This window comes from Chiloscyllium plagiosum, unplaced genomic scaffold (genome assembly GCF_037043375.1).
Source record: "Chiloscyllium plagiosum isolate Xiang-an unplaced genomic scaffold, Cpla_swu_hap1 HiC_scaffold_33, whole genome shotgun sequence".
NCBI lineage: Eukaryota > Metazoa > Chordata > Chondrichthyes > Orectolobiformes > Hemiscylliidae > Chiloscyllium > Chiloscyllium plagiosum.
The window spans coordinates 12440889-12467520 of NW_028270171.1; the positions used below are offsets into that span (position 1 = coordinate 12440889).

Sequence of the window (26632 nt, forward strand, 5' to 3'; positions counted from 1 at the left end):
GGTGTGGGAGGGGTTGGAGAGGGGGGAGGGGTGTGGGAGGGGTTGGAGAGGGGAGAGGGGTATGGGAGGGTGAGGGAGGGGTTGAGGAGGGTGAGGAAGAGGCTGGTGAGGGGGAGGGGATGTGGGTGGGTGTGGGGGGGTTAGTGGGATGTGGGAGGGGTTGGGAGGGTGAGGGAGGGGGTGTGGGTGGGTGTGGGAGGGGTTGGAAAAAGGGTGTGTGTGGGAGGGGTTGGAGAGGGGGAGGGGTGTGGGAGGGTGTGGGAGGGGCGGTGGGAGGGGTTGGAGGGGGGAGCAGTGTGGGAGGGTGAGGGAGGGGTTGGGGAGGGTGAGAAAGGGGCTGGTGAGGAGGAGGGGATGTGGGTGGGTGTGAGATGGGTTGGGGGGATGTGGGAGGGTGAGGGAGGGGGTGTGGGAGGTTGAGGGGGGTGTGGGTGGGTGAAGAAGGCATTGGGGGAGGGGGGAGAAAGCCAGAGGTAAATAGAAAGAGCTGGCATATTTCCTGCATATTTATTTTGTTTTCTATGTTATTTTGTTTACGAATACAGCCACTTAGCATTTACAGTTAAAGATGATAATGTTTTCCTGTTTTCCTTTTCTCCATCGGGAGACTTCCTGAAGAACTTCAGTGAAGCTTTTACCACGTTGCCCGAGGGATGATCTAATTTGCTGAACCCAGAGTTGTTTCAAGTTGTGTTTCGTGTTACTGGGGGTCGGCTAGCTCATTGCCCGGATGATCAGTTTGTCAGATACAGAGTGACGTTGATAGTGTCAGTTCACATCCTGTCCCCGCTGAAGTTAGCATGAAGGTCTCTCCTCCTCCAGCTCTCCCCTCTCTTACAATAGAACTGCCCCGTGGTCTGGTAATATTAGTGTCTTTTATCCCGAGTATAAATTTCATGAACGAGCATAAATACTCAAAGAGAAATAACTTGAAGGAGCTAGGACAAAGAGCAAAGGGAAAACGTCAAATCGGCTAGCTCCCTGAAAGAGATAGAAAGGATGGGATGAATGGCCTTCTTGTTTGCTCTATTGTTCCGCGATTCCAGTCTGATATGGAATTTAGAAGAATGAGGGGAGATCTCATAGAAACGTACAAAATCCTGATGGGTCTGGACAGGCTAGATACAGGAAGAATCTTCCTGATGTTGGGGACGTTCAGAACTAGGGGTCACAGTCAAAGAATGAGGGGTACGTCATTCAGGACTGAGATGAGGAAGAATTTCAGAGAGCTGTGAACCTGTGGAATTCTCTCCCACAGGAAGCTGTTGGGGCCGATTCATGAGAAATATTCAAGATGGAGCTGGACCCTAAGAGAGAGTGGAATATTGAGATTGCATGATCAGCCATGATCCTATTGAATGGTGGTGCAGGCTCAAATGGCTGAAGGGCCTACTCCTGAACCTATTTTCTATGTTTCGATGTGCTGCAGCAACTCACCAAGCCTTCTTCCACAACACCTTCCACAACCCACAACCTCAATGAATGTGACAGCATGGGCGGAGGCCATTCAGCCCGTCATGTCTGAGGCGACTGTCTACCGCTTCAAAAGGGCAAGGGTAATAGATACATGGATTATGACCCCTCCAAGTTCCTTCCCAAGCCCCGTGCCATTCCAACTCAGAATTACATGGCTGCTCCCGGGTCCCTGTACTCTATTGCTAACATTACTCTGGTGTCTCCACATGAACTGCATTAATGCCCTGAGAGCAATTGGCTATGAAAAAAAATGCTGGCTCAGCCAACGTTGCCCTTATTCCATGATAGAATGAAAAAAAAATCAGAAAGACAAGGGCAGAACTGGGAAAGTTAAACACAACTTGGAGAATTGAATCATAGACAGCATGGAAACTGGCCCTTCGGCCCATGCCAAACCTCTCACCCAGACCCATTCCCGTAACTAATACACCTAGCCTATACATCTGAGTCCTGAATGACGTGCCCCTTATTCTTAGACTGTGACCCCTAGTTCTGGACTTCCCTAACACTATGGGCAATTTAACATGGCCAATTCACTTAACCTGCTCACCTTTGAACTGTCCACCTGATGGAGCGGTGCTCCGAAAGCTAGTGCTTCCAATTAAACCTGTTGGACTATAACCTGGTGTTGTGTGATTTATAACTTCATCTTTGGACTGTGGGAGGAAACCCACGCAGACACGGGGAGAACGTGCAAACTCCACACGGACAGGCGCCCGAGGCTGGAATCAAACCCGGGTCCCTGGTGCTGTGAGGCAGCAGTGCTAACCACTGAGCCACCGTACCACACAAGGATTCGATGTTTCTAACTGCTTCACTACAGATCTCTGTACAAAATCTGTTTCTTAACATGCCTGTGAAGCTGGAATGGGTGAACAGGTACCATGTTTATGTTGGTTGAGGGATTGATCACAACCAGGAGTCCAGGCCGGATTGCTTTGTTTTACCAAATATTCCGTGAAATATTTGACATCCATCGCCACATTTCAACCACCAGATGGCTCTGACAGTGCTCAGTGCTCGGAGGCTTTGAGCTCCATAGGGGGGTTTTGAGCGACTGTGCAGATTTTGTGATGTGGTGAGTAGTATTCCTGCCTCTGAGCCAGGAGCTCTGTGTTCAATTCGCATTCCACGACATAGAGTTGTACAGCACAGTCCAACTTGTCCATGCCGACCAGATTTTGCCAGCACTTGGCATTTCCTATTCAAGAACTTATCCAAATGACTCTTAAATGCTGTAATTGTACCAGCCTCCACCACTTCCTCTGGCAGCTCGTTCCACACACCCTCTGTATGAAAAAGTTGCCCCTTAGGGCCCTTTTAAACCTTTCCATCTCACCTTAAACCTATGCCCCTCTAGTTTTGGACTCCCCTACCCTGGGGAAACGACCTTGACTATTCACCCTATCCATGTCCCTCATGATTTTGTAAACCTCTATAATGTCACTCCCCAGCCTCCAACGCTCCAGGGAATATAGCCTCAGTCTGTTCAGCCTCTCCCTACAGCTCAAATCCTCCAACCCTGGCAACATGCTTGTAAATTTTTTCTGCACCCTTTCAGGTTTCACAACATCTTTCCTATAGCAGGGCGACCAGAATTGCGCACAGTTTTCCAAAAGTGACTTGACAGGCATGGAAGGTTGAAATCACCTCGGAGACAGTGAGGTCGGCAGATGCTAGAGATCAGAGTTGAGAGTGTGTTGCTGGAAAAGAGCATCAGGTCATGCAGCTGATGAAGGGTTCCGGCCCGAACCGTCGATTTTCCTGTTCATTGGATGCTGCAAGACCTGCTGTACTTTCCCAGCAACACATTCTCAGCCATGGAAGGTTCCTAAAGCAGCCAAATAGGTTGGGTAAATCCTTCCGACACACCTCGATAGTGGGTGGGAAGAGCGATTGAGATTCCTGGTCAGTTGTGAGAAATAGGAGATTCCTTAAACCCTATCCTTAGCTCCAGGCTACCACATGCTGTTAAAAGTGTATGTTGTACAGCAACTCGGACTCAGGGCCTGGATGGGGATTGACAAGGCTGTCAGGAGTGTACAGTAGATCGGTGCTGACAGTGTATGGGTCTGAACCCTGACCTCATTGGGGTGAATTCTGGACCTTGCCTCACCCACAGTACAGAGGTTGCACTGGGATCAGGCCTGCAGTTGGGTAGAGATTTGAAACAGGAAAGGAGATTTGAACCCTCCAACCTTGTAGACAAACAAATGAGAGAAAGTGAGGACTGCAGGTACTGGAGAGTCAGATTTGAAAAGTGTGGTGCTGGAAATGCACAGCAGGTTGGGCAGCATCCGAGGAGCAGGAGAGTCAACGTTTCAGGCACAAGTTCCCTGTCGAAGGGCTTATGCCCGAAACATTTATTTATATGTCGATGCATATTTATTTTGTTTTCTATGTTATTTTGTTTATGAATACAGCCACTTAGCATTTACAGTTAAAGATGATAATGTTTTCCTGTTTTCCTTTTCTCCGTCGGGAGACTTCCTGAAGAACTTCAGTGAAGCTTTTACCACGTTGCCCGAGGGATGATCTAATTTGCTGAACCCAGAGTTGTCGACTCTCCTGCTCCTCAGAGGCTGGCAGACCCGCTGTGCTTTTCCAGCACCACACTTTTCGACTGATCAGCAAACAGGTAATAACACTGAGGCCTACCTCAGCCAACTGATTCGAGGACTGTTTCTGTATATCTGTACGTTTCGAGAGAATCAAAGCAGAGTCTTCACAGGAAGGCAAACTGTTTTTAATTTTATATTTAAATGCAGAAGGCCCTCTTCAGGGTGTTATCATTTTATGTTTGCAGTTCCCGCTGCACTCATTACAGGTAAACGGATAATGACACATGCGAATCCTCTCCACCAGGGGCAGCACTGCCTGATCCACCATACGCTGGAGCACCTCACCCTGCATTGATCTCTGACTGATGGAACTGCAATTAAAGAGATGGATTGTGTTAACAGAACTTTCCCAGACTTTAGTAAAGCAAGATTCTACTGATCACTGGAGTAGGCATCACACATGCTGCAGTGCCCGCTGCTTTATCCTGGTCCCCTTGTGCCCACTTGTGATCCTTTACAATTGTCGATGACATCAATAAACTGATGTTCTTCCAGGAAGGAAATCTGCCACCTTTACCTGGCCTGGCCTACATGTGACTTCCAGCACGTTGCAATGAGACAGGCTCCTTACTGAGCAATTAGGATGGACTACAGATGCTCGGCCTCTCACGCTGACTGTGGATTTTCCCCGGATGATCACAACCAGTACCTAGGCCAGCACGGTGGCTCAGTGGCTAGCACTGTTGCCTTTCAGTGCCAGGGACCTGGGTTCAATTCCAGCCTCGGGTGACTGTGTGGAGTTTACACATTGTCTGTGTGGGTTTCCTCCCATCATCTAAAGATATGCAGGTTGGGGTGAATTGGCCATTCTAAATTGCCCATAGTGTTCAGGGATGTGTAGGTTGGGTGCATTAGTCAGGGTAATGGGTCTGCGTGGGTTACTCTTTGGAGGATTGATGTGGACTTGTTAGGCCAAAGGGCCTGTTTCCACACTGTAGGGATTCTATGTCTGTGTAGTACCTTGTGGGATTTGCCCCTTCCACCAGCCTGTAGTACTGGGTGACGGATGTTTAAGGTGGTTTACGGCCACCGATTCTTCATTCCCTTTGCTTTGTCTCGAGCAGAGAATAATTCTCCACAGAAAGGGCACCATACCTGGATAACAAGATGGTTTATTGCATGAAAGCAGTAAGTACAACTGCATTTGGTTGGGTGACGCTGACTGGAGACCTTAGGGAGCTGATACAGACACATCTGCTCCTTCCAAAAGCTTGAGTCAAACTCCTTGTCTTCACCCACAGACTGTATGAGAGCTCAGGGGAATGGGTGGAGCCAATGTAACATGAACATTAACCCCTTCAGAACCATTACCCTTCACAACAACATCCACATCTCATGAAGGAATAATACTAAGTCTCTCCCTTTGGTGTACAGAGACTGGAACCCCTCTTTGAGAGATCGCCATATGTGAGCTATTGTTGAAAAAGATATTGCTGTGAAAACCCCATTTGGTTCACTAATGCCCTTTAGGGAAGGAAACTGTGGTCCTTGCCCAGTCTGGCCTGTATATGACTGCAAACCCATTGCAAATGTGGTGGGCTCTTAACTACCCCCTGAGAATGGCCCAGTGAGCCACTCGGTTTGAGGGCAATTAGGGAGGGGCATCAAATCCTGGCCTTGCTGGTGACACTCACATCTCATGAAGAAATAAAATACTGACTGTAATCTCTTTGCTTGTTACTCAGAGGTGGTTTGCTTCTGAATTGGTGTCCCTCAAGCCGCTGCTGTGCTGGAATAAAAAGCTGCATTGTGGAGAGAGTTGTAGACAAAATCTACTCTTTACCTTCCCATCTGCTTTTGCTGAGTGCCAGCTGTGTCGAACACTCCCTGATGCCTGGCACATCCATTGGCATTCCGTGTGGCAGCAAAGCTGACGAAAATGGGAATGCTCAGGCGTTTGCTAATCGCATTTCAGCCCCGGAGGTTGAGGGGTGACCTTATTGAAGTTTTATAAAATCATGAGGGGCATAGAGAGGGTGATTGGAAGGTGCCTTTCCCTTGGGTGGAGAATTTCAAGACCGGGTAGGTGGGTCATATTTTTAAGGTGAAAGGAGAAAGATTTAAAAAAAGACATGAGGGGCAAATTTTTTTTTATGCAGTGTGTTTTGTGTGTGGAGTGAACTACCAGAGGAAGTAATAGATGTGAGTACAGATACCATGTTTAAAAGACATTTGGATAAGTACATGATTAAGAAAGGTTTGGCGGGATATGGGCCAAAAACAGGCAGGTGGGACTGGTTTAGTTTGTGATTATGCTTGGCATGGACTGGTTCGACCAAAGGATCTGTTTTCGTGCTGGATGACTTTATAAGCTGTATGATCTTAGAGTTGGATAAAAGGCTGGCACAACATTGAGAGCCGAAGGGCCTGTGCTGTACTGTTCTATGTTCTATGTTTATACTGATCATTTAATCTTTCCCAACATTTGAAACCAAACACAGTTAGCTCAGTCTGAACAGTGGATTAAAATAGGGTCATTGTGGCTCAGATAATCCTCGCACAAAACTCCAGGAACTGAGAGAAAGAAAGAGAGAGAGAGAGAGCAAGAGAGAGAGAGAGAGAGAGAGAGAGAGAGAGCTGGGTGGGAGGGGGAGGATGTGAGAAAAAGGAGAAGAAAGAAAAGTGTTTGCATAAATAAGAGTTGAGGGTGAGAGAGAGAAAAAGAGAGAAAGAGTGATATAGAGGAGCAGGGAAACAGAATGTACCAGGGAGGGTGAGAAAATGAGTCTGAGAGTGCAACGGATGAGTGAGGAAGCAAGAGACAAAATGAGACAGAGAAAGATAAAGAACAGAGTGTGGGAGGGAGAGTGGGAAAGTCAACAGATTGTGAAAGAATGAAAGAGAGAAAGGGAAAGAGGGACACAAAAAGGAATGAAAAGAGAGAGGTGGGGATTTCAGTTGCTGATGAGTTCTATATTCTGAAGAAGAGTCATATTTTTACTCAGTTCCTCTCTCCCCAGTCACCGCCTGACCTAGGGAACTTTTCCAGCACTGCCTGTTTTATTTCAGATTTCCAGCAGCTGCAGCATTTTGCTTTCATTCTACACTAGAAATGCAAGTTGTTGAATAAGTAATACACTCACCAGCCTTGATTGCTGCTTTATCTGGGTGTTAACCTGAGGATTGTAGTGCTTTTGTTAAATTGATGGAGAGAGCAAGGGATATGAGCATTAACCCACCAGCATGGCACCCAGTGATTTGTAACCTTTTAAAGTGATTTTTATTGTCATTATGGAATTATACTAATCAATTTCATTTATGAGAGTATTAGTTAGAATCTAGTCTGGTATCAATCCTATCCAGAATGGCAGGAGGATGTAAATTGTATAGTAAATTAGGGGAAACAATGGCCTAGTGGTATTATTGCTAAACTATTACACCAGAAACTCAGCTAATATAAGCCATAAGTATTAAGATAGCCTGGAGCAGTGTTTTGTAGAGCAATAAGATGGTGTTATTTTCCGGATCTATAGATTAGAAGGACAAAATGGCCTTTAGTAGAGTGATATGCTCTTCTTGTCGGATGTGGCAGTTTCGGGAGAGTTTACGGTTAGTGTGGATTATATTTGTAATAAATGTCATTGCTTGTGAATCCTGTCAGATTGAATGGATTGGTTTGAGCGACAGTAAGAGGCAATGAGGAATTTACAAGAACAAGGGGGTGTGATGGGTGGCAGTTATAGAAAGGGAGAAAAGCCGCAGATACAGTCACATAGATGGGTGAACTCCAGGAAAGGTAGGAGAGGTAGGCAGATAGTGCAGGAGTCTTCTGTGGCTATCCCCATTTCAAACAAGTATGCTGTTTTGGAAAATATAGGGGGTGATGGGCTTTCACGGGAATGTAGCACAAACAGCCAAGTTTCTGGTATCAAGACAGGATCTAATGTAATGAGGGGTACGTTCAGTTCCAAGCAATCGCTTGTGTTAGGGGACTGTCTAGTCAGAGGCACAGGCAAACATTTCTGTGGCCAGCAGCAAAAAATCAGAATGGTGTGTTGCCTCCCTGGTGCCGGGATCAGGAATGTCTCAGAGAGGGTGCAGAATGTTCTCAAAGGGGGAGAAGGACCAGCAGGAGGTCATTGTACACATTGGAACCAACAGCATAGGAAGGGAAAAGGATGAGATTCTGAAGGAAGAATATAGAGAGTTAGACAGGAATTTAAAAAGGAGGTCTTCGTGGGTACTAATATCTGGATTACTCCTGGTGCTACAAGCCAGTGAGAGTAGGAATATGAGGATAGACCAGATGAATGTGTGGCTGAGGAGCTGGAGTATGGGAGAAGGGTTCACATTTTTGGATCATTGGAATCTCTTCTGGGGTAGAAATGACCTGTACAAGAAGGTCAGATTGCACCTGAATCAGAAGGGGACTAATATACTGGCAGGGATATTTGCTAGAGCTGCTCAGGAGGATTTAGACTAGGAAGGAGGTGGGGGTGAGACCCAGGGAGATACTGAGGAAAGAGGTCAGTCTGAGACTAGTACAGTTGAGAAAAGGAGCGAGTCAAACAGTCAGGGACAAAGCAGAGACAAGGTAGGACTGATAAATTAAACTACATTTATTTCAATGCAAGGGGCTTAACAGGGAATGCAGATGAACTCAGGGCATGGTTAGGAACATGGGACTGGGATATCATAGCAATTACAGAAACATGGCTCAGGGATGGACAGGACTGGCAGCTTAATGTTCCAGGATGAAATGCTACAGGAAGGATAGAAAGGGAGGCATTTTTGATAAGGGATAGCATTACAGCTGTGCTGAGGGAGGATATTCCCAGAAATACATCCAGGGAAGTTATTTGGGTGCAACTGAGAAATAGGAAAAGGATGATCACCTTAATTGGGATTGTTTATAGACCCCCCAATAGTCAGAGGGAAATTGAGAAACAAATTTGTAAGGAGATTTCAGTTATCTGTAAGAATAATAGGGTGGTTATGGTATGGATTTTAACTTTCCGAACATAGACTGGGACTGCCAAAGAGTTTAGGGTTTAAATAGAGAGGACTTTTCTAATTCAGTATGTGCATGTACCTACTAGAGAAGGTGCAAAACTTGACCTGCTCTTAGGAAATAAGGTAGGGCAGGTGAGGTGTCAGTGGGGGAGCACTTTGGGGCCAGCGACCATAATTCTATTCGTTTTAAAATAATGATGGAAAAGGATAGACCAGATCTAAGAGTTGAAGTTCTAAATTGGAGGAAGGCTAATTTTGACGGTATTAGGCAAAAATGTTCAAAAGCTGATTGGGGGCAGATGTTTGCAGGTAACGGGACGGCTTGAAAATGGGAAGCCTTCAGAAACGAGATATCGAGAGTCCAGAGAAAGTATATTTCTGTCAGGGTGAAAGGAAAGACTGGTAGGTATAGGAAATGCTGGATGACTAAAGAAATTGAGGGTGTGGTTAAGAAAAAGAAGGAAGTATATGTCAGGTATAGATCAGATAGATCAAGTGAATCCTTAGAAGAGTATAAAGGCAGTAGGAGTGTACTTAAGAGGGAAATCAGAAGAGCAAAAAGGGGACACGAGATAGCTTTGGCAAACAGGGTAAAGGAGAATCCAAAGGGGTTTATTAATACATTAAGGAGAAAAGGGTAACGAGGGAGCGAATAGGGCCCCTCAAAGGTCAGCAAGGCAGGGCTTTGTGTGGAGCTGCAGGGGATGGGGGAGATAAACGAGTATTTTGCATCAGTGTTTACTGTGGAGAAGGACATGGAAGATTTAGAATGTGGGGAAATAAATGGTGACATCTTGAAAAATGTCGATGTTACAGAGGAGGAAGTGCTGGATGTCTTGAAACGCATAAAGGTGGACAAATCCCCAGCACCTGATCAGGTGTACCCTCGAACTCTGTGGGAAGCTAGGGAAGTGATTGCTGGGCCCCTTGCTGAGATATTTGTATCATTGATAGTCACAAGTGAGGTGCCAGAAGATTGGAGGTTGGCTAACGTGATGCCGTTATTTAAGAAAGGTTGCAAAGACAAGCCAGGGAACGACAGACCGGTGAGCCTGATGTCGGTGGTGGGTAAGTTGTTGAAGGGAATCCTGAGGGACAGGATTTACACATATTTGGAAAGGCAAGGACTGATTAGGGATAGCCAACGTGGCTTTGTGCGTGGGAAATCATATCTCACAAACTTGATTGAGTTTTTTGAAAAAGTAACAAAGAGGATTGATGAGGGCAGAGCAGTGGACATGATCTATATGGACTTCAGTAAGGTGTTCGACAAGGATCCCCATGGCAGACTGATTAGCAAGATTAGATCTCATGGAATACAATGAGAACTAGCCATTTGGATACAGAACTGGCTCAAAGGTAGTAGAGGGTGGTGGTAGAGAGTTGTTTTTCAGACTGGAGGCCTGTGACCAGTGGAGTGCCACAGGGATAGGTGTTGGGTCCACTACTTTTTGTCATTTATATCAATTATTTGGATGTGAGCATAAGAGGTACTGTTAGTAAGTTTGCAGATGACACCAAAATTGGAGGTGTTGTGGACAGCGAAGAAGGTTACAATGAGATCTTGATCAGATGGGCCAATGGGCTGAGGAGTGGCAGATGGAGTTTAATTTAGATAAAGGTAAGATGCTACATTTTGAGAAAGCAAATCAGAGCAGGACTTAATGGTAAGGTCCGAGGGAGTATTGCTGAACAAAGAGACCTTGGAGTGCGGGTTCATAGCTCCTTGAAAGTGGAGTCACAGGTAGATAGGATAGCAAAGAAGGTTTTTGGTATGCTTGTCTTTATTGGTCAGAATTGGGAGGTCATGTTGCAGCTGTGCAGGACATTGGTTAGGCCACTTTTGGAATATTGCGGGCAATTCTGGTCTCCATGCTGTAGGAAGGGTGTTGTGAAACTTGAAAGGGTTCAGAAAAGATTTACAAGGATGTTGCCAGGGTTGGAGGATTTGAGCTACAGGGAGAGGCTGAACAGGCTGGGGCTGTTTTCCCTGGAGCATCGGAGACTGAGGGGTGACCTTATAGAAGTTTATAAAATCATGAGGGGCATGGATAGGGTAAATAGACAAAGTTTTTTCACTGGGGTGGGGGAGTCCAGAATTAGAGGGCATAGGTTTAGGGTGAGAGGGGAAAGATATAAAAGAATTTTAAGGGGCAACGTTTTTGTGCAGAGGGTGGTGTGTGTATGGAATGAGCTGCCAAAGGAAGTGGTGGAGGCTGGTACAATTACAACATTGAAAAGGCATCTGGATGGGAATATGAATAGGAAGGGTTTGGAGGGATATGGGCCAAGTGCTGGCAAATGGGACTAGATTAGGTTGGCATGGACTACTTGGACCAATGGGTCTGATTCTGTGCTGTACATCTGCCTGACTCTAAGGTCCTGGGGACCTGGATTCAAATCCCACCACAGCAGATGTTGGAATTTGAATTCAATAAAAAGAAACTGGAATTAAGGGTTTAATGATGACCATGAAACCATAGTCAGGAAAAACCAATCTGGATAACTCGTGTCCTTTAGGGAAGGAAACTGCCAACGTGTGACTCCAGACCAAAAGCAACATGGTTGACTCTTAACTGCCCTCTGGTTAATAAATGCTGGCCTAGCCAGAAATGCCCACATCCCTTGAGTGAATTTTTTTTTTAAAAGTCAGAGATTTGAGGGAAGTGTTGTGTAATGAAGTGGTTAACAGAAGTAGAACATGGAGGAAGCTTCTAGAAAGATGATTCAGTGCCATGTATGTTTGTAAATTATTCTGGTTGACTGACCTCATATATCTTTCCTCAATGCGCTGTTGTTTCTTTCTCCTTTCTAGAAGTTTCTGGATGTTCTCAATCAGTGGCTTGATGTGGCCCAGGTTGTGGATGTTCTCTTGGATTTGATCGAAAGCTGAGACCATCCTCTTTGAGCTAATGTCAGGAAGAGATGGGACAGGAAACATTTCTCAGCTTTGTTGATGAGTTACTTTATGAAAGGCAGTCTCTTTCTTCATTTGAGGACAAGGTTAGAAGTCACATGACACCAGGTTATAGTCCAACAGGTTTATTTGAAATCACAAGCTTTTGGGGCACTGCTCCTTCGTCACCTGACCTGTTGGTGGACGAAGGAGCAGCGCTCTGAAAGCTTGTGATTTCAAATAAACCTGTTGGACTATAACCTGGTGTCATGTGACTTCTGACCTTGTCCACCCCAATCCGGCACTTCCACATCATGGCTCCCCTCAAGGAAGCCCGGGAAGTTATTTCAGGATCTGTTGGATATTGGCACTCACAGGTGGCCATTCACCACAGACTATCCAACCACAAAGAGAGCTGGAACCATGGTCCAATGTTCAGTGAACATCCCGCTGGGCCATGGGAGCGAAAATCCTGGATAGTTGTTAGCGGGCTCCCTGTTCCATGCCACCTGGGTTGCCATCTCGCACCACTCCAGCTGAGAGCCCTGGAGGGCACAGGGCAGGGGTCAAAGCTGGAAGCTTCACAACCTTTATCGGGTCAAGGTCAGGAGTTTAGGAACTGATGTTCGCTGCAAATGTCAGGGTAAGGCGAATGTGACGTGTCAAGTACAATCACATTAACTTTTACAGGGCTGTCCATTAGCTTGCAAGTTTCGAGTATTCACAGCACAGAAACGAAAAGTAACTACCACATCAGTGACCTGCATTTATATGATGCCTTTCTCAACTCGTAAAAAAGAGAAGGCATTTCCCACAAACCAAATTTAACACAGCAGGTGACCAAGGTAATGCATTTTTTTTGGAGGGGGGGACAGGTAGGAAAGGATGTGGTGCAAAAGTAGGTAAATGGATTTGATGTCTAGATTAGTCACAATCTAACTGAATATACGGGCAGCAGGTTGAATGATCCCTTGCAGTTCCCAATGTCCATTTGAATGAGGGGACAATATGGTGTCCAATACATCCCAGTATACAGTACAACCACGATTATCCGAATGGATAGCTGATCGTTCGGATAACTGATCTGATCGTTAACAAGCAGTAATTTATGAGTGCCGATTATCGAACATGCCTCGGGTATCTGGCAATGCCCGCTATAATGCCGTTAAACTGAATGCAGAGTTGCGAAATGCCGTTTGTACAGGAGCTTGAGATCTTGTTCGGATAATCTGAAATTCAGATAATTGATGTTCGGATAATCGAGGTTGTTCTGTATTGATAATGTCTGTAAGTGCATTGTCCATGGTGGCTGTGCACTTGGCTAGATTAGGGAAAATTATTGTCTGTAGCCCAGGGAGGCTGGGTTTGATGACTCTGGGTATGAACCAATAACAGAGCAGTTCCAGACAAGTGGAGGACAGAGACAGGCAGAAAAAGTACTCACGTGTTCGCAATGCTGTCAATCTCGGTTCTCAGATCTTGGATCATCTGTGTGGTGCGTTGATGTTCCCTCTGGGTACGCTCCCATTGCTGGTTAAAAGCTTCAAAGTTACCATCAAACTGGTTCAACATCTTCAGCTTGTCTCGCTGGTGAGCAGTTTTGCTTTGAAACTTATCAACCACATTACCGAGACTTTCCCTGTGTATAAACACCAGCTCATAGATTATTACCATCAAGGATGGTTTAGCAGCTCCTTAGACAGCACCTTCTGAACCCATGACCACTTCCATCCTGAAGGTCAAGGACATGGGAACACCAACACCTTCATGTTCCCCTCCAAGCCACTCACCATCCTGACTTGGAAATGTAACACTATTCCTTCACTGCCACTGGATCCGAATCCTGGAATTCCCTCCCTAACGGCACTGTATGTATCCTACACCAAATGGACCGCTGTGATTTCAGAAGGCAGCTCACCACCACCTTCTGAAGGGCAATTAGGGTCGGGCTATACATGCTGGCTCAGCCAGAGATGTCCGTGAATGAACAAAACAGAACACAACAACAATAAAACCAAAGGGTGCTGGAAATCAGTAACAGGAACAGAAACTGCTGGAAAAACACAATAGGTCTGACAGTATCAGTGGAGAAAAACACACTCTCAGGACAGGCTTCCCTGATAATTACCAAACACGGGGCTTGCTCAGTCAACAACTCGACGTTCAGGAAGGTAGAGATGACATTAGTTTCTAAGTGTGCCACAGGTCTATTTACGAGAATTCTTACAACATCTTGGCAATGACAGAATGTCTGACCATCCTTAACATAGTTTGACTCCTAATTCTGTGGCGTTTGTTTACTTTAGTTCAATTCCACAGCCAGGCTTTGTCAATCACGCATAATGAATGTCAATCATTTACCAGATTCGCATAATCCAACACAGGAGTTAAATCAGAGACCTACCTCACATTCTCCAGCATAATTGGGGAGATGTTTGGTTCTTTATCTATGAGATTCGATGAGGTGCTGGGCAAGTTACTTTTTTCCTTGATTTCATTTAACTGCGATGTAAGCACGTGTCTCAAGTCGCTCATTGAGCGTGCAATCTGTTCCAGAATCTGTAACTGGGGGTTGCCCACACTGGATGCTTTCTTCTCTAAAGTGGCAGCCAACCCATCCTCCGATTCTTTCCTCACGTTGTCACGCCACCTAGTGTCATCCTTCATCATCTTCTGGCATAAATTCTTCTGGAGTGGGAGAGTGGCTGTGTTACTGTCACCAATACTGTTAGCAATGCGCGGCCTGGAAGGACATTGAACACGCCCCGAGACAAAACATGTGGTGATGGAAAAGCACAGCTGATCAGGCAGCATCTGAGGAGCAGGAGAATTGACACTTCAAGCATAAGCCCTTTTATCAGGGCTGTGAATGTGCCTCTCATGATGTTATACAAGACAGGAGCAGGAGCTGGCAGGTGGGACTAGATTGGGTTGGGATATCTGGTCAGCATGGACAAGTTGGACTGAAGGGTCTGTTTCCATGCTGTACATCTCTATGACTCTATCTGGCCCCCTTCGAGTTTGGTCCACCCTTCCGTTTGTTCATGGCTGATCTGATTGTTCCCTTAACTTCCCTTCCTTGTCTGCCCTACACTCCCAGTCCCCCCTGCACACCACCTCTCCATGCCCCGCAATAACCTTTGGCCCCAGGGTGGATCAGAAATCTGTCAAAACAAGCTTTGAATCTATTCGATGATTGAGCCTTTGCTGCTCTCTGGGGACGAGAATTCCAAAATTGTGCAGCCTCTTGACAGAAGGAGTTCCACCTCAACTCCATCTTAACTATGAGAGCCCCTAGCTTTGAACCCTCCAATCCCCAGGCCCCACCCCGGGATTGGAAAGTCATGTTGAAGGGTATCTTAGCCGAGCTCGATTTGGCTGTGGTTCCAGACTCCAGGCTTTAGAAATCATCCAATCCCGACATTGCAGAGAGAGGCCATTCAGCCCATTGATTCTGCACCAGCCTTCCGAATAGCATCCCACCCAGACCCAGCTCCCCCACCTCATTCCCGTAACTCTACATTTTCCATGGCTAATCCACATAGCCAGCTCATCCCTAGGCACTACAGACAATTTACAGTGGCCAATCCGCCTAACCTGCACATCCCTGAACACTGTAGACAATTCACTGCAGCCAATCCAACTAACCTGTACCTCCCTGGACACTATTGACAATTCACCGTGGCCAATCCGTCTAACCTGCACATCCCTGGACACTATTGACAATTTACCATGGCTAATCCACCGAACCTACAGATAGTTCGACAGTTGGATGGCCATCAGGGGAAACCCTGCTGATTCTTCCTTCTCGCGCACAAACTCCTCACAACCATTTTCAGTGTTCCAATGGTCACACTGGGCAACACTGACTAGTTTGGGATGAACTATTGAGACCTTAGAGAGGCTGGCCAAGTGATAAAGGGCCCGGTGCACCCAGTAGAAGTAATGCTACTGCGTTAGCAATCCAGTCCTATGTACTGAGGGACATAGGTTCAGTTCCCACCACAACGTCAAGTGGCAATTAAATTCGGTGGATTTGTTCTAAAATCTGGAATTGAAAGTCAGGTTCAGTAATGGTGACCATTAAACTACCAGAGATCCATCAGATTACTATCGACCTCTAGCAAAGGAAATCCTTGTTGGGTAAAGGCCTCCAGGATGACTTCTGTTTGTGGTGTGGAAAACAGGGCACACATGTAGCCATAGGGTGAGATACACAGGCCAGCATTCACAAACCTTCCTGTTTCACTCGAATTTTCATTCTCAGCCATGGCTCAGCGGGGCCTAGCCACTGAGACTGTCGGTCAGATGTTCAGCCCCCACTGTAGAGACTTCAACACAGAACGTCAGCAATACCAGCAATGAGGGAGTGGTTCAGATGATACCTTAAACAAAGGCATAGCTTGTCTCCTTGTGTAGACACAGGAGTTTCTTTAATCCTTTTGATGGGATATAGATATCACCAGTATTTGTTGCAGCGCCAGGGACCTGGGTTCGATTCCAGCCTCTGTATGGAGTTTGCACATTCTCCCCGTGTCTGCGTGGGTTTCCTCCAGGTGCTCTTTTTCCTCCCACAGTTCAAAGATGTGCAGGTAGCAGAGGTTGGCCACTCTAAATTGCTCACAGGGCTCAGGGATGTGTAGGTTAGGCGCGTTAGTCAGGGGTAAATGTCAGATGATCAGGGAGGGGAATAGGTCTGGGTGGGATACTCTTTGGAGGGTCGGTATGGACTTGTTGGGCCGAAGGGCCTGATTCCGCACCATAGGGATTCGATGATTCTATGCAATGTCTCATGGTCTTTGAGCTGAGTGGATTGATAGGCCACTGCAGAGGGCAGTTATGGATCCCACATCGCTGTTGGTGTGGAGTCAGATGTCGAGTAAGGAGAGTCCTTAACAGACAATTAGTGAATGAGCTGTATTTGTCAAACAAAAACTGATAGTTGCATGGTCACCATTACTGAGACTAGTTTTACAGATTTCAGACTGATAAGTTCCACCAGCTGCCATGGTGGGATTTAAACCCATGGCCCCAGAGATTTGGTCCATGGTCCTGGATTCCTGCTCCACTGACATTAGTTAACACTAAACTATCTCCAATCACTATCTGAAAATGATTGGAAAAGTGTCTTACCTCAACAGCCGATGATCTCTGCTGTAAGGCATTATTCTCAATTTCGAACGTGTGATTCTGTTTATTGCTTTTCTGGTGATGACATCAGGAATAGGTCAGGCAGCCACTTAACAAACCAGTCAGTATTCCAATAAAAACAAAATACCACAGATGCCAGAAATCCGAAATAAGAATCAGAAAATGCTGGAGAATCTCTGTTGGGCTGGAGGAGACAGAAACAGTTAACATTTCAAGTCCAATACGACTTCCCTTTGGAACTCAGAACATCCATGACACTGTTCTGAAGAGGAATCACATTACACATGAAATGTTAACTCTGTTTCTCTCTCCACGGAGGCTACCAGACCTGCTGAGTTTCTCCAACTCTTTCTGTTTTAATTTCAGTCGTTATTCTAATCAGCTAAACTATGCAATCAACTAATTGGCTAGGCAAATTGTCTACCATCTTGTAATTTAAATGTACCCTTGAAAAAGACATTTGTTTGTAGCAGTGCACACATTGTGCCTGTTTTAGCTCAACAGATCAGGCTACAGTCAATCCCTGGTTCATTTCTCAGGCTTGACCAATCAGAGTTCTGCCTGGTTCAAATTTAAACAAGGTTTGACAGTTAACTGTCATTAGTTTTCTCACCAATGTGTTCTTCACATAATGCCTCTCTCTCTCTCTCCTTGTACAATATAAATTGTTGTTCCCCTTTCCACTGACGTTGATGCAAATATTCTGATGAATGCAAGACCAAAGGCCTCAATAAAACCTTTTATTTTCAGCGGTATTCAAGTTCTGTACTACGAACTGACCATTAGAACTGATTGTGGACTAATCATAACCAGCAATCTCTATCAGTCACTTAGTGGTAGAGAACACGAATATAGATGAAAAGAACGGTGTTGTTGAGGCTTTTCACCTTGCGGTCATCAGGACATATGCAAGAATGCCAAGTTTCAAATAATCACAACAATTTTTACTGGAGGAGACAAGGGTGCATGAACAAACTGGCCTGTTTTACACTAATTTTCATGGTCAGTCATGGCTCAGTGGGTCATGTGACTGAGGCAGTTCCATGAAATAGAATCTTTACAGTGTGGAAGCAGGCTATTCGGCCCACTAAGTCCCCACCAACCTTCTGAAGAGCATCCCACCCAGACCCACCCTCTTACCCTATCCCTGCACTTCCCATGGTTAACCCACCTGACCTGCACATCCCTGGATACTATGGACAATTTCCCATGGCCAATCCACCCTAACCTGCACATCTTTGGACTTTGGGAAGAAACCAGAGCACCTGGAGGAAATGTACGCAGACACGGGGAGAATGTGCAAACTCCACATGGACAGTGGATGGAATTGAACCTGGGTCCCTGGTGCTGTGAGGCAGCAGTGTTAACTACTGAGTTGGTCAGGAGGTTCAAGACTCAGTCCAGAGACATGAGCCCAAAGCCTTGGCTGATTGTCTAAGTGCCAGCACTGAGGGAGTGCTGCACTGTCTGAGGTGACATCGTTTAGAGGAGACCTCAAACAAAGGCATGGCTTGGCCCCTTATGTGGGCATTGGAGTTTCTTTTACCCTTCGATGGTATGTGGGCATCACCAACATTTGTTGTCCGTCTCTAACGGCCCTTGTGCTGAAAGTGGCTTGCTAGGGCACTTCAGAAGGTTGTTAAGGGTCATCCACATTGATGTGGGTCTGGAGTCACATGTGGGATAAGGAGAGTCAGATTTCCCACCCTAACAGGCCATTAGTGAATGAGATAGGGTTTACAATAAAGAAATGAGTTTGATTCTCACCATTGCTGAGTCTAGCTTTATAGATTTCAGATTTATTCACTGAATTTAAATTTCACCAACTGCCATTTAAACCCATGGTCCCAGAGCAATACACTAGACCTCTGGAGTCCTGCTCCACTGACATTAATTAACACTAAACCATCTCCGATCACTATCTGTAAAAGATTGAAAAAACGTCTTACCTCTACAGCCGATGATCTCTGCTGTAAGGCATTATTCTCCATTTGGAATGTGTGTTTCTGTTTATTGCTTTTCTGATGATAACATCAGGAATAGGTCAGGTAGTCATTCAAACAGTTAACAAAGCATTCAGTATTCTAATGAAAACAAAATACTGCGGATGCTGGAAATTTGAAATAAAAACAGAAAATGCTGGAGAAACTCAGTTGGTCTGGCAGTTTCTGTGGAAAGAAAACACATAATTAACATTTCAAGTCTGATATGACTCTCCTTTGGAACTCAAACACCTCACGATACAGTTCTGAAGAAGAGGTATACTGCATTTGAAACATTAACTCTGCTTCTCTCTTCACGGAAGCTGCCAGACCTGCTGAGTTTCTCCAGCATTTTCTGTTTCCATTTCAGTTGTTATTCTAACCAGCTAAACAATGCAATCAATTAATTAGTGAGGCAAATTTGTCCATACCATCCTGCAAGTTAAATGAATCAAAAATAGAGTTAGATTTAGATTAGATTAGTGTGGAAACAGGCCCTTCGGCCCAACAAGTCCACACCAACCCGCCGAAGCGCAACCCACCCAGACCCATTCCCCCACATTTACCCCTTCACCTTACACTACGGGCAATTTACCATGGCCAATTCACCTAACCTGCACATTTTTGGATTGTGGGAGGAAACCAGAGCACCCGGAGGAAACCCACGCAGACACGGGGAGAATGTGCAAACTCCACACAGAGAGTCGCCTGAGGCAGGAATTGAACCTGGGTCTCTGAGGCTGCAGTGCTAACCACTGTGCCACCGCGCCGCCCATAAAAAAGGACATTGTTAGAAAAGGACATTGTTTTGTAGCTATATGCACATTGTGCCTGTTTCAACTCAACAGGTCAGGTTGTAGCCATTGTTTGGTTCATTCCTCAGGACAGTGGCTTGACCAATCAGAATCAACCTACTGGTTCAAATGTAAACATGCTTGGCAGTTAACTGTCAGTCACCTAACCCAGTGTATTTTTCATGGCAATTCTTCTACCAATCAGGTTCCACTTGTCAACCAATCAACACTCTCTTCTCAATTACGATAAAATGTTGTTCCTCTTTGCCATTGGTAAACCTGTGAATGTGCTGGTGAATGCAAAAACACAAACTTAGATGAAACTTTTTTTTCCAGCTGTTTTTATGTTCTGTGCTATACTCGACCATTAGAATTGAGTCGTTGGCTAATCATAACCAGCAATCTCTATGATTTGCTCCATAGTAGTGAACAGGAATATGGCTGAAAAGAGAGATGTCGGTGAAGCTTTTCATCTTGCAGTCATCAGGACACATGCAAGAATGCCAAATTTCAAACAGTCACAACAATTTAGACTGGAGGAAAAAAGGGTGCATTGGCAAATCGTCCTGTTTGACATGCTTTTTCACTCTCAGTCATGGCTGAGTGAGTCTATCACTGAAGGTTGTTGGTCAGACATTCAAGTCCCAAACCAGAGACATAGAATCCCTACAGTATGGAAACAGGCCCTTTGGCCAAGCAAGTCCACAGCGACCCTCCAAACAGTAACCCACCCAGCCCCATTCTCCTATATTTACCCCTAACCCACACATCCCTGAGCTTGGCTAATTCATTTAACCTACACATCTTTGGACTGTGAAAGGAAACCCACACAGACACAGGGAGAACATGCAAACACCACACAGACAGTCACCCAAGGGTGGAATCGAACCTGGGTCCCTGGTACTGTGAGGCAGCAGTGCTAACCACTGAGCCACCATGCCACACTGAGCCTAGCGTAATTCTCCCAAAGCCAGCAGTGAGGGAGTGCTGCGCAGTCAGGGTGCCATCTTGAAGATAAGACCTTTAATAAAGGTGTTGCTTGCCTCCTTGTGTGGGCACGGGCGATTGTTTTATCCTTTGATGTGATGAGGGCATCACCAGTGCTTGTTGCCCATTTCTAATTGCCTTTGAACTGACAGTGGCTTGTTGGTCCACTCCAGAAGGTAATTCAGAGTTAACCATATTGCTGTACCCCTGAAGACATGTGCAGGCCAGGCCAAGTTAAGGAAGACAGATTTTCGGTCCTAACAGGGTATTGGCGAATTGGATGCATTTTTACAACCAAATTTTAAAAAGTAATAGTTTCAGGTCATTCTCACTGAGAATAGCTTTATATATTCCAGACGTATTTGTTGAATTTAAATTCCACCAGTTTCCATGGTGGGATTTGAACCCATGGTTTAAGAAGAATAGTCCAGGCCGCTATGTTCCTACTTCACTGACACAACCTCTACACCATCCACAGAAGACAGGAAAATGGCTTACCTCAAATGCTAATGATCTCTGCTGTAAGGCACTATTCTCCATTTCAAACGTATGCTTCAGTTTCTTGTTTTTCTGTTGACAACATCAGGAATAGGTCGGGTGAGCCACTCAAATATTTAATAATAAAAAAAACTGTCTGTATGGAGTTTGCATGTGCTCTGGTTTCCTCCCACTGTCCAAAGATGTGCTGGGTAGGTTGACTGGCCATGCTAAGTTGCCCCATAGTGTCTACCAATATGCAGGGAAGGTTAGTCATGGGAAAGATAGGGGGGTGGGTTTGAGTGGGATGCTGTTTAGAGGGGTCTGTGTGGACTTGATGGGCCAAATGACCTGCTTCCACATTGCAGGGAGTCTATAATATTTTATTAAACAAATTACAAAACAGTTTACAAAAAACAGTCAACATTTACAGCTGTATACAACAGTAATTTTACAAGGGAGAGGAGCAGCAAAGCTCGGCCCCAAACCCTACCGTTCAACCAGTTTACAGAGAGGAGGACAAACCTCAAATCCCAGTTCCACATATAAAAGACAGCGACAATGACATTTGTACATAAAAAGCTAATCCAGTTACATAAACAGTGCATACAATACAGACCCAGCAAGCTCCCGTCCCTCCCACCTTCCGGCCACTCTAAGGCAGCCCGCCCCTATGTACCTTTCGGCTCTCGGTCCACCCCATGCCCCTTCCAGTTCTCGGTCCGTCCTGACACACCTTTCGACTACCTCTAGGGCAGCCCGCCCCGATACCCGCCAGGGTGACAGCGGTCAGTACTTGCAGGGAGTCTAGGTTGTTGAAGTTTGTCATCAGGTCATATGCAAGAATCCAAATCTCAAACAGTCACAACAATTTATTCTGGAGGGGAAAAGAGTGCTTGGCCAATGGCCTGTTTCACACTCATTTACACTGCCAGCCATGGCTTAATGGGTCTTACTGCTCAGGCTGATGGTCAGATGTTCAAATCCCACTCTGGAGATATCAGCACAAGCCCTAGTCTGGCACTCCCAAAGCCAGCAGTGAGCGGGGTTCTGCACTGTCAGAGGTGCCATCATTCTGATAAGACCTTAACCAATGGCTTTGCTTGCCACTATGTGTAGGTACTGCTGTTTTTTAATTCTTTAGTGGGATGTGGACATCACTTGCATCAATGGCCCTTGAGCTGAAAGTTGCTTGTTAAGGCCCTTGAGAGGATAGTTAAGAGTCTCCACATTGATGTGGGTCTGGAATTACATGTGGGATAAGGACAGTCAGATTTCCCCACCCTAACAGGCCATTAGTGAATGAGATAGGGGTTTACAACAAAAATGATAGCTTCATGGTTACCATCACTGAGTCCAGCTTTATAGTTTTCAGATTTAATCATTGAATTTAAATTGCACCAGCTGCCAATTTAACCCATGTCCCTAGTGCAGTACTCCAGGCCTCTGGATACTTACTCCATTGACATTACCTACCATTAAATATAGAGTTATAGAGACATACAGCACAGAAACAGACCCTTTGGTTCAACTCGTCCATGCCAACCAGATATCCTATTCTAATCTAGTCCCACTTGCCAGCACTTGGCCCATATCCCTCTAAACCCTTCCTATTCATGTACCCATCCAGATGCCTTTTAAATATTAAAAATCACACAACACCAGGTTATATTCCAACAGGTTTATTTGGAAGCACTAGGTTTTGGAGCGCTGCTCCTTCATCAGGACTCCGAAAGCTACGGCTTCCAATTAAACCTGTTGGACTATAACCTGGTGTTGTGTGATTTTTGACTTTGTACACCCCAGTCCAACACCGGCATCTCCGAATTGTGACTTTTAAATGTTGCAGCCTCTATCACTTCCTCTGGCAGCTCATTCCACACACGCACCACCCTCTGCATGAAAAGGTTGTCCCTTAAGTCCCTTTTAAGATTTTACCCTCTCACCCTAAACCTATGCCCTCTAGTTTTGGACTCCCCCACCGCAGAGAAAAGACTGTGGCTATTCTCCAAACATTAGCCATAAAAGATTGGAAAAGTGTCTTACCTCAACAGCCGATGATCTCTGCTGTAAGGCATTATTCTCCATTTCAAACGTGTGATTCTGTTTATTGCTTTTCTGGGGACGACATCAGGAATAGGTCAGGCAGCCACTGAACAAACCGGTTAGTATTCCAATAAAAACAAAATACCACAGATGCTGGAAATCTGAAATGAAAGCAGAAAATGCTGAAGAAGATCCGCAGGTCTGGCTGGATCTGTGGAGAATGAAAGAGTTAACATTTCTAGACTAATAGGACTGTTCCTTGGAACTCAAACACTCACGTTACAATTCCAAAGAAGAGACACAGTGCACTCGAAACATTAATTCTGTTTCTCTCTCCATGGATGGTGCCAGACCTGCTGAGTTTCTCCAGCATTTTCCATTTTTAATCCAGTCATTATTCTAACCAGCTAAATTGTGAAACCAATTAATCAGTGAGGCAAAATAAATGCTGCAACAATAGAGCTGGAAAAGGATTCATTATGTCATAGCTGTACACACATTGTGTTGGGTTGAAACAATAGGCTCCAACCATTCTCTGGTTCATTTCCCAGAACTGTGGCTTGACCAATCAGAATCAACCTGCCGGTTCAAGTTTAAACCATGGCAGTTAACTGTCAATCTTCACCTAACTGGGGTATTTTTTATCGCAATGTCTCTGCCAGTCAGAATCCACTTGGCAACCAACCAGCACTCTTGTCTCATACAGTTACAATGTCCGTCCCCTTTCCATTGGTTGTGATGTGAATGCTCGGATACGTCAAAGACCGAAAGCCTCGATAAAGCCTGATTTTCTTTCAGCAGTACTCACTTTCTGTGGTAGCTATAATAATAGGGTGGCACAGTGGTTAGCACTGCTGCCTCACAGCGCCAGAGACCCAGGTTCAATTCCCGCCTTGGGCAACTGTCTGTGTGGAGTTTGCACATTGTCTGCATGGGTTTACTCCTACAGTCCAAAGATGTGCAGGTTAGGTGAATAGGCTGTGCTAAATTGCCCGTAGCATTAGGTGAAGGGGTAAATATAGGGGAATGGGTCTGGGTGGGTTATTCTTCAGAGGGTCGGTGTGGACTTGTTGGGGTGAAGGGCCTGTTTCCACACTTTAAGTAATTTAATCAAACTCCACAGAGGCCGGTATCCTGTCACCAAGTCACTCTTTATTTCCATCTGGAGAGTTCTTGACACTGATCCAACTCCCTCAGAGTTCAGCTCTCAGAGTGAACAGAACCTCTGACATTCCTGTTTACATCTGTCAGTCAGGGCTCTCTGATTGGACCAGATTAACAGCCCCAATCAGGGAACTCATTTTCTATGCGCTCCACCTGGCTGACCTCGTTACAATCACTACAGCAGCAACTGACCATTTGAATACAATCCTTGTCTAATCATTGCCAGCAATCACTATCAGTCACTGTGTAGTACAGGACAGGAATATTGCTGAGAAAAGAGGCACATTATAGAGCCATAGAGATGTACAGCATGGAAACAGACCCTTCGGTCCAACCCGTCCATGCCAACCAGATATCCCAACCCAATCTAGTCCCACCTGCCAGCACCCGGCCCATATCGCTCCAAACCCTTCCTATTCATATACCCATCCAAATGCCTCTTGAATGTTGCAATTGTACCAGCCTCCACCACATCCTCTGGCAGCTCATTCCATACATGTAACACCCTCTGTGTGAAAAAGTTGTCCCTTAGGTCTCTTTTATATCTTTCCCCTCTCACCCTAAACCTATGCCCTCTAGTCCTGGACGCCCCCGACCCCAGGGAAAAGACTTGCCTATTTACCCTATCCATGCCCCTCATAATTTTGTAAACCTCTATAAGGTCACCCCTCAGCCTCTGCCGCTCCAGGGAAAATAGCCCCAGCCTGTTCAGCTTCTCCCTATAGCTCAAATCCTCTAACCCTGCCAACATTCTTGTAGTTGTCAGGACATATGCAAGAATGCTAAATTTTAAACAATCACAACAATTTATACTGGAGGATTAAAGGTGGTCAATGTTTGACAAATTGGTTCTGATTGTGTGAGGCATTGACTGGGAGCCATATAAATAAAGGCTGTTAGTGTTAGATGTCAGTTATTCCAGATGATGGGGTTCCTTGATTCCTGTAACATAGATAGTGGTGCCAAGGTAATGCTAATGAATGAGTAATCCAGACCGTCAGGCTAATGACTGGGGACAACAAGTTCAACTCTGGTATCTAGGGGAGTTTACAATGAATTAATTAATCTAGAATTGAAAGGTTGTCTCACTAAGTTCTATGAACCTACCATTGATTTTTTGTTTTTCTAAAAAAAACTATCTGATGCCCTTTAGGGACAGAAATCAGCTGCCCTTACCCAGTCTGGCCTACATGTGACTCAGACCCCCCCTCCTCCCCCCCAAGAAGGCTGTTGACTCTTCACTGCCCTCAGAAATGGCCCACCTTTTGACCATTCTGTTCAAGAGGAATTAAGCAACAAAATGCCACTGTTGCCCACATCTCTTAAAAGATGAAAGAAAAAGTAATAGCTGGCCTAGACTGATGACAGGACGGCAGTTTGAAAGTACTCCATTGGCAGGTGGGAACTCTTTAAGATCCAGAGGTTGACAGTGCTCCCTAAGTGTATTTCCTTGTCATTACATACCTCGAGGAATAATGAATTATCAAGCATGCCTCTTCTGTCACTCTCCAGCTTGTTCAGTAAGTTCTCAAGCTTCTTGTGTTTGCCCTAACAATGACAGTGAATCAGATACCAGGTTAATCATCTGTTAGCCATCTCTTTGCTTCACACTTGTTCCTGTATCTCTAATATTTCTCTCCCATTTTCTCCAGTGTTAGTGTCTGTCTAAGGCCACGGTTTTCATTCACGGGGATCAAGTGTTAGTCAAGTGTCTTGGATGGCCAAGTGTTAGGCGTTAATGTAGAGCCATTTCCCAACCCAGTTTCATCTGAGCAGGCGCCATTCCACTGACTCAGCTGTCAGCAAGGCCTCTCCTGGTTGAGCTTCCCCATCTGAGGAATTAGGGGCCATCTTTACTTTGGAATAAACCAGGAGCTGTCAGCCTGTTGCTGCACAATGGAGCTCATTCACTGACTGAAACACCATGGTTACTGTAGCCGAGAGTGTATATCCAACTCCTTAACATTATGGCAAAGCTCTCTGCTATGTCTTTCAGTGTTTATTATCCCTTTACCATTTGGGAGGGGGATGGCCTAGTGATATTGTCACTGGACTATTAATCCAGATTAGATTACATTACATTAC

At 45.5% G+C, this 26632-nt stretch overlaps 1 protein-coding gene across 1 annotated transcript in view; it reads right to left on the bottom strand.

The window, feature by feature from the left end:
• Window positions 1–4216: 4216 nt before the first annotated feature.
• LOC122542017 (uncharacterized) overlaps window positions 4217–26632 on the bottom strand; it is a 35034-nt gene continuing 12618 nt past the window's right edge. The window contains exons 4-12 of the mRNA XM_087978027.1: window positions 26012–26095; window positions 23384–23455; window positions 21359–21430; window positions 19047–19118; window positions 17080–17151; window positions 14351–14634; window positions 13391–13585; window positions 11819–11959; window positions 4217–4408 (exon numbers count right to left, since the gene is read on the bottom strand). Coding sequence (XP_087834153.1) covers window positions 4255–4408; window positions 11819–11959; window positions 13391–13585; window positions 14351–14634; window positions 17080–17151; window positions 19047–19118; window positions 21359–21430; window positions 23384–23455; window positions 26012–26095 — 1146 coding nt within the window. The 3' untranslated portion in view covers window positions 4217–4254. The remainder of the gene's footprint in view (window positions 4409–11818; window positions 11960–13390; window positions 13586–14350; window positions 14635–17079; window positions 17152–19046; window positions 19119–21358; window positions 21431–23383; window positions 23456–26011; window positions 26096–26632) is intronic.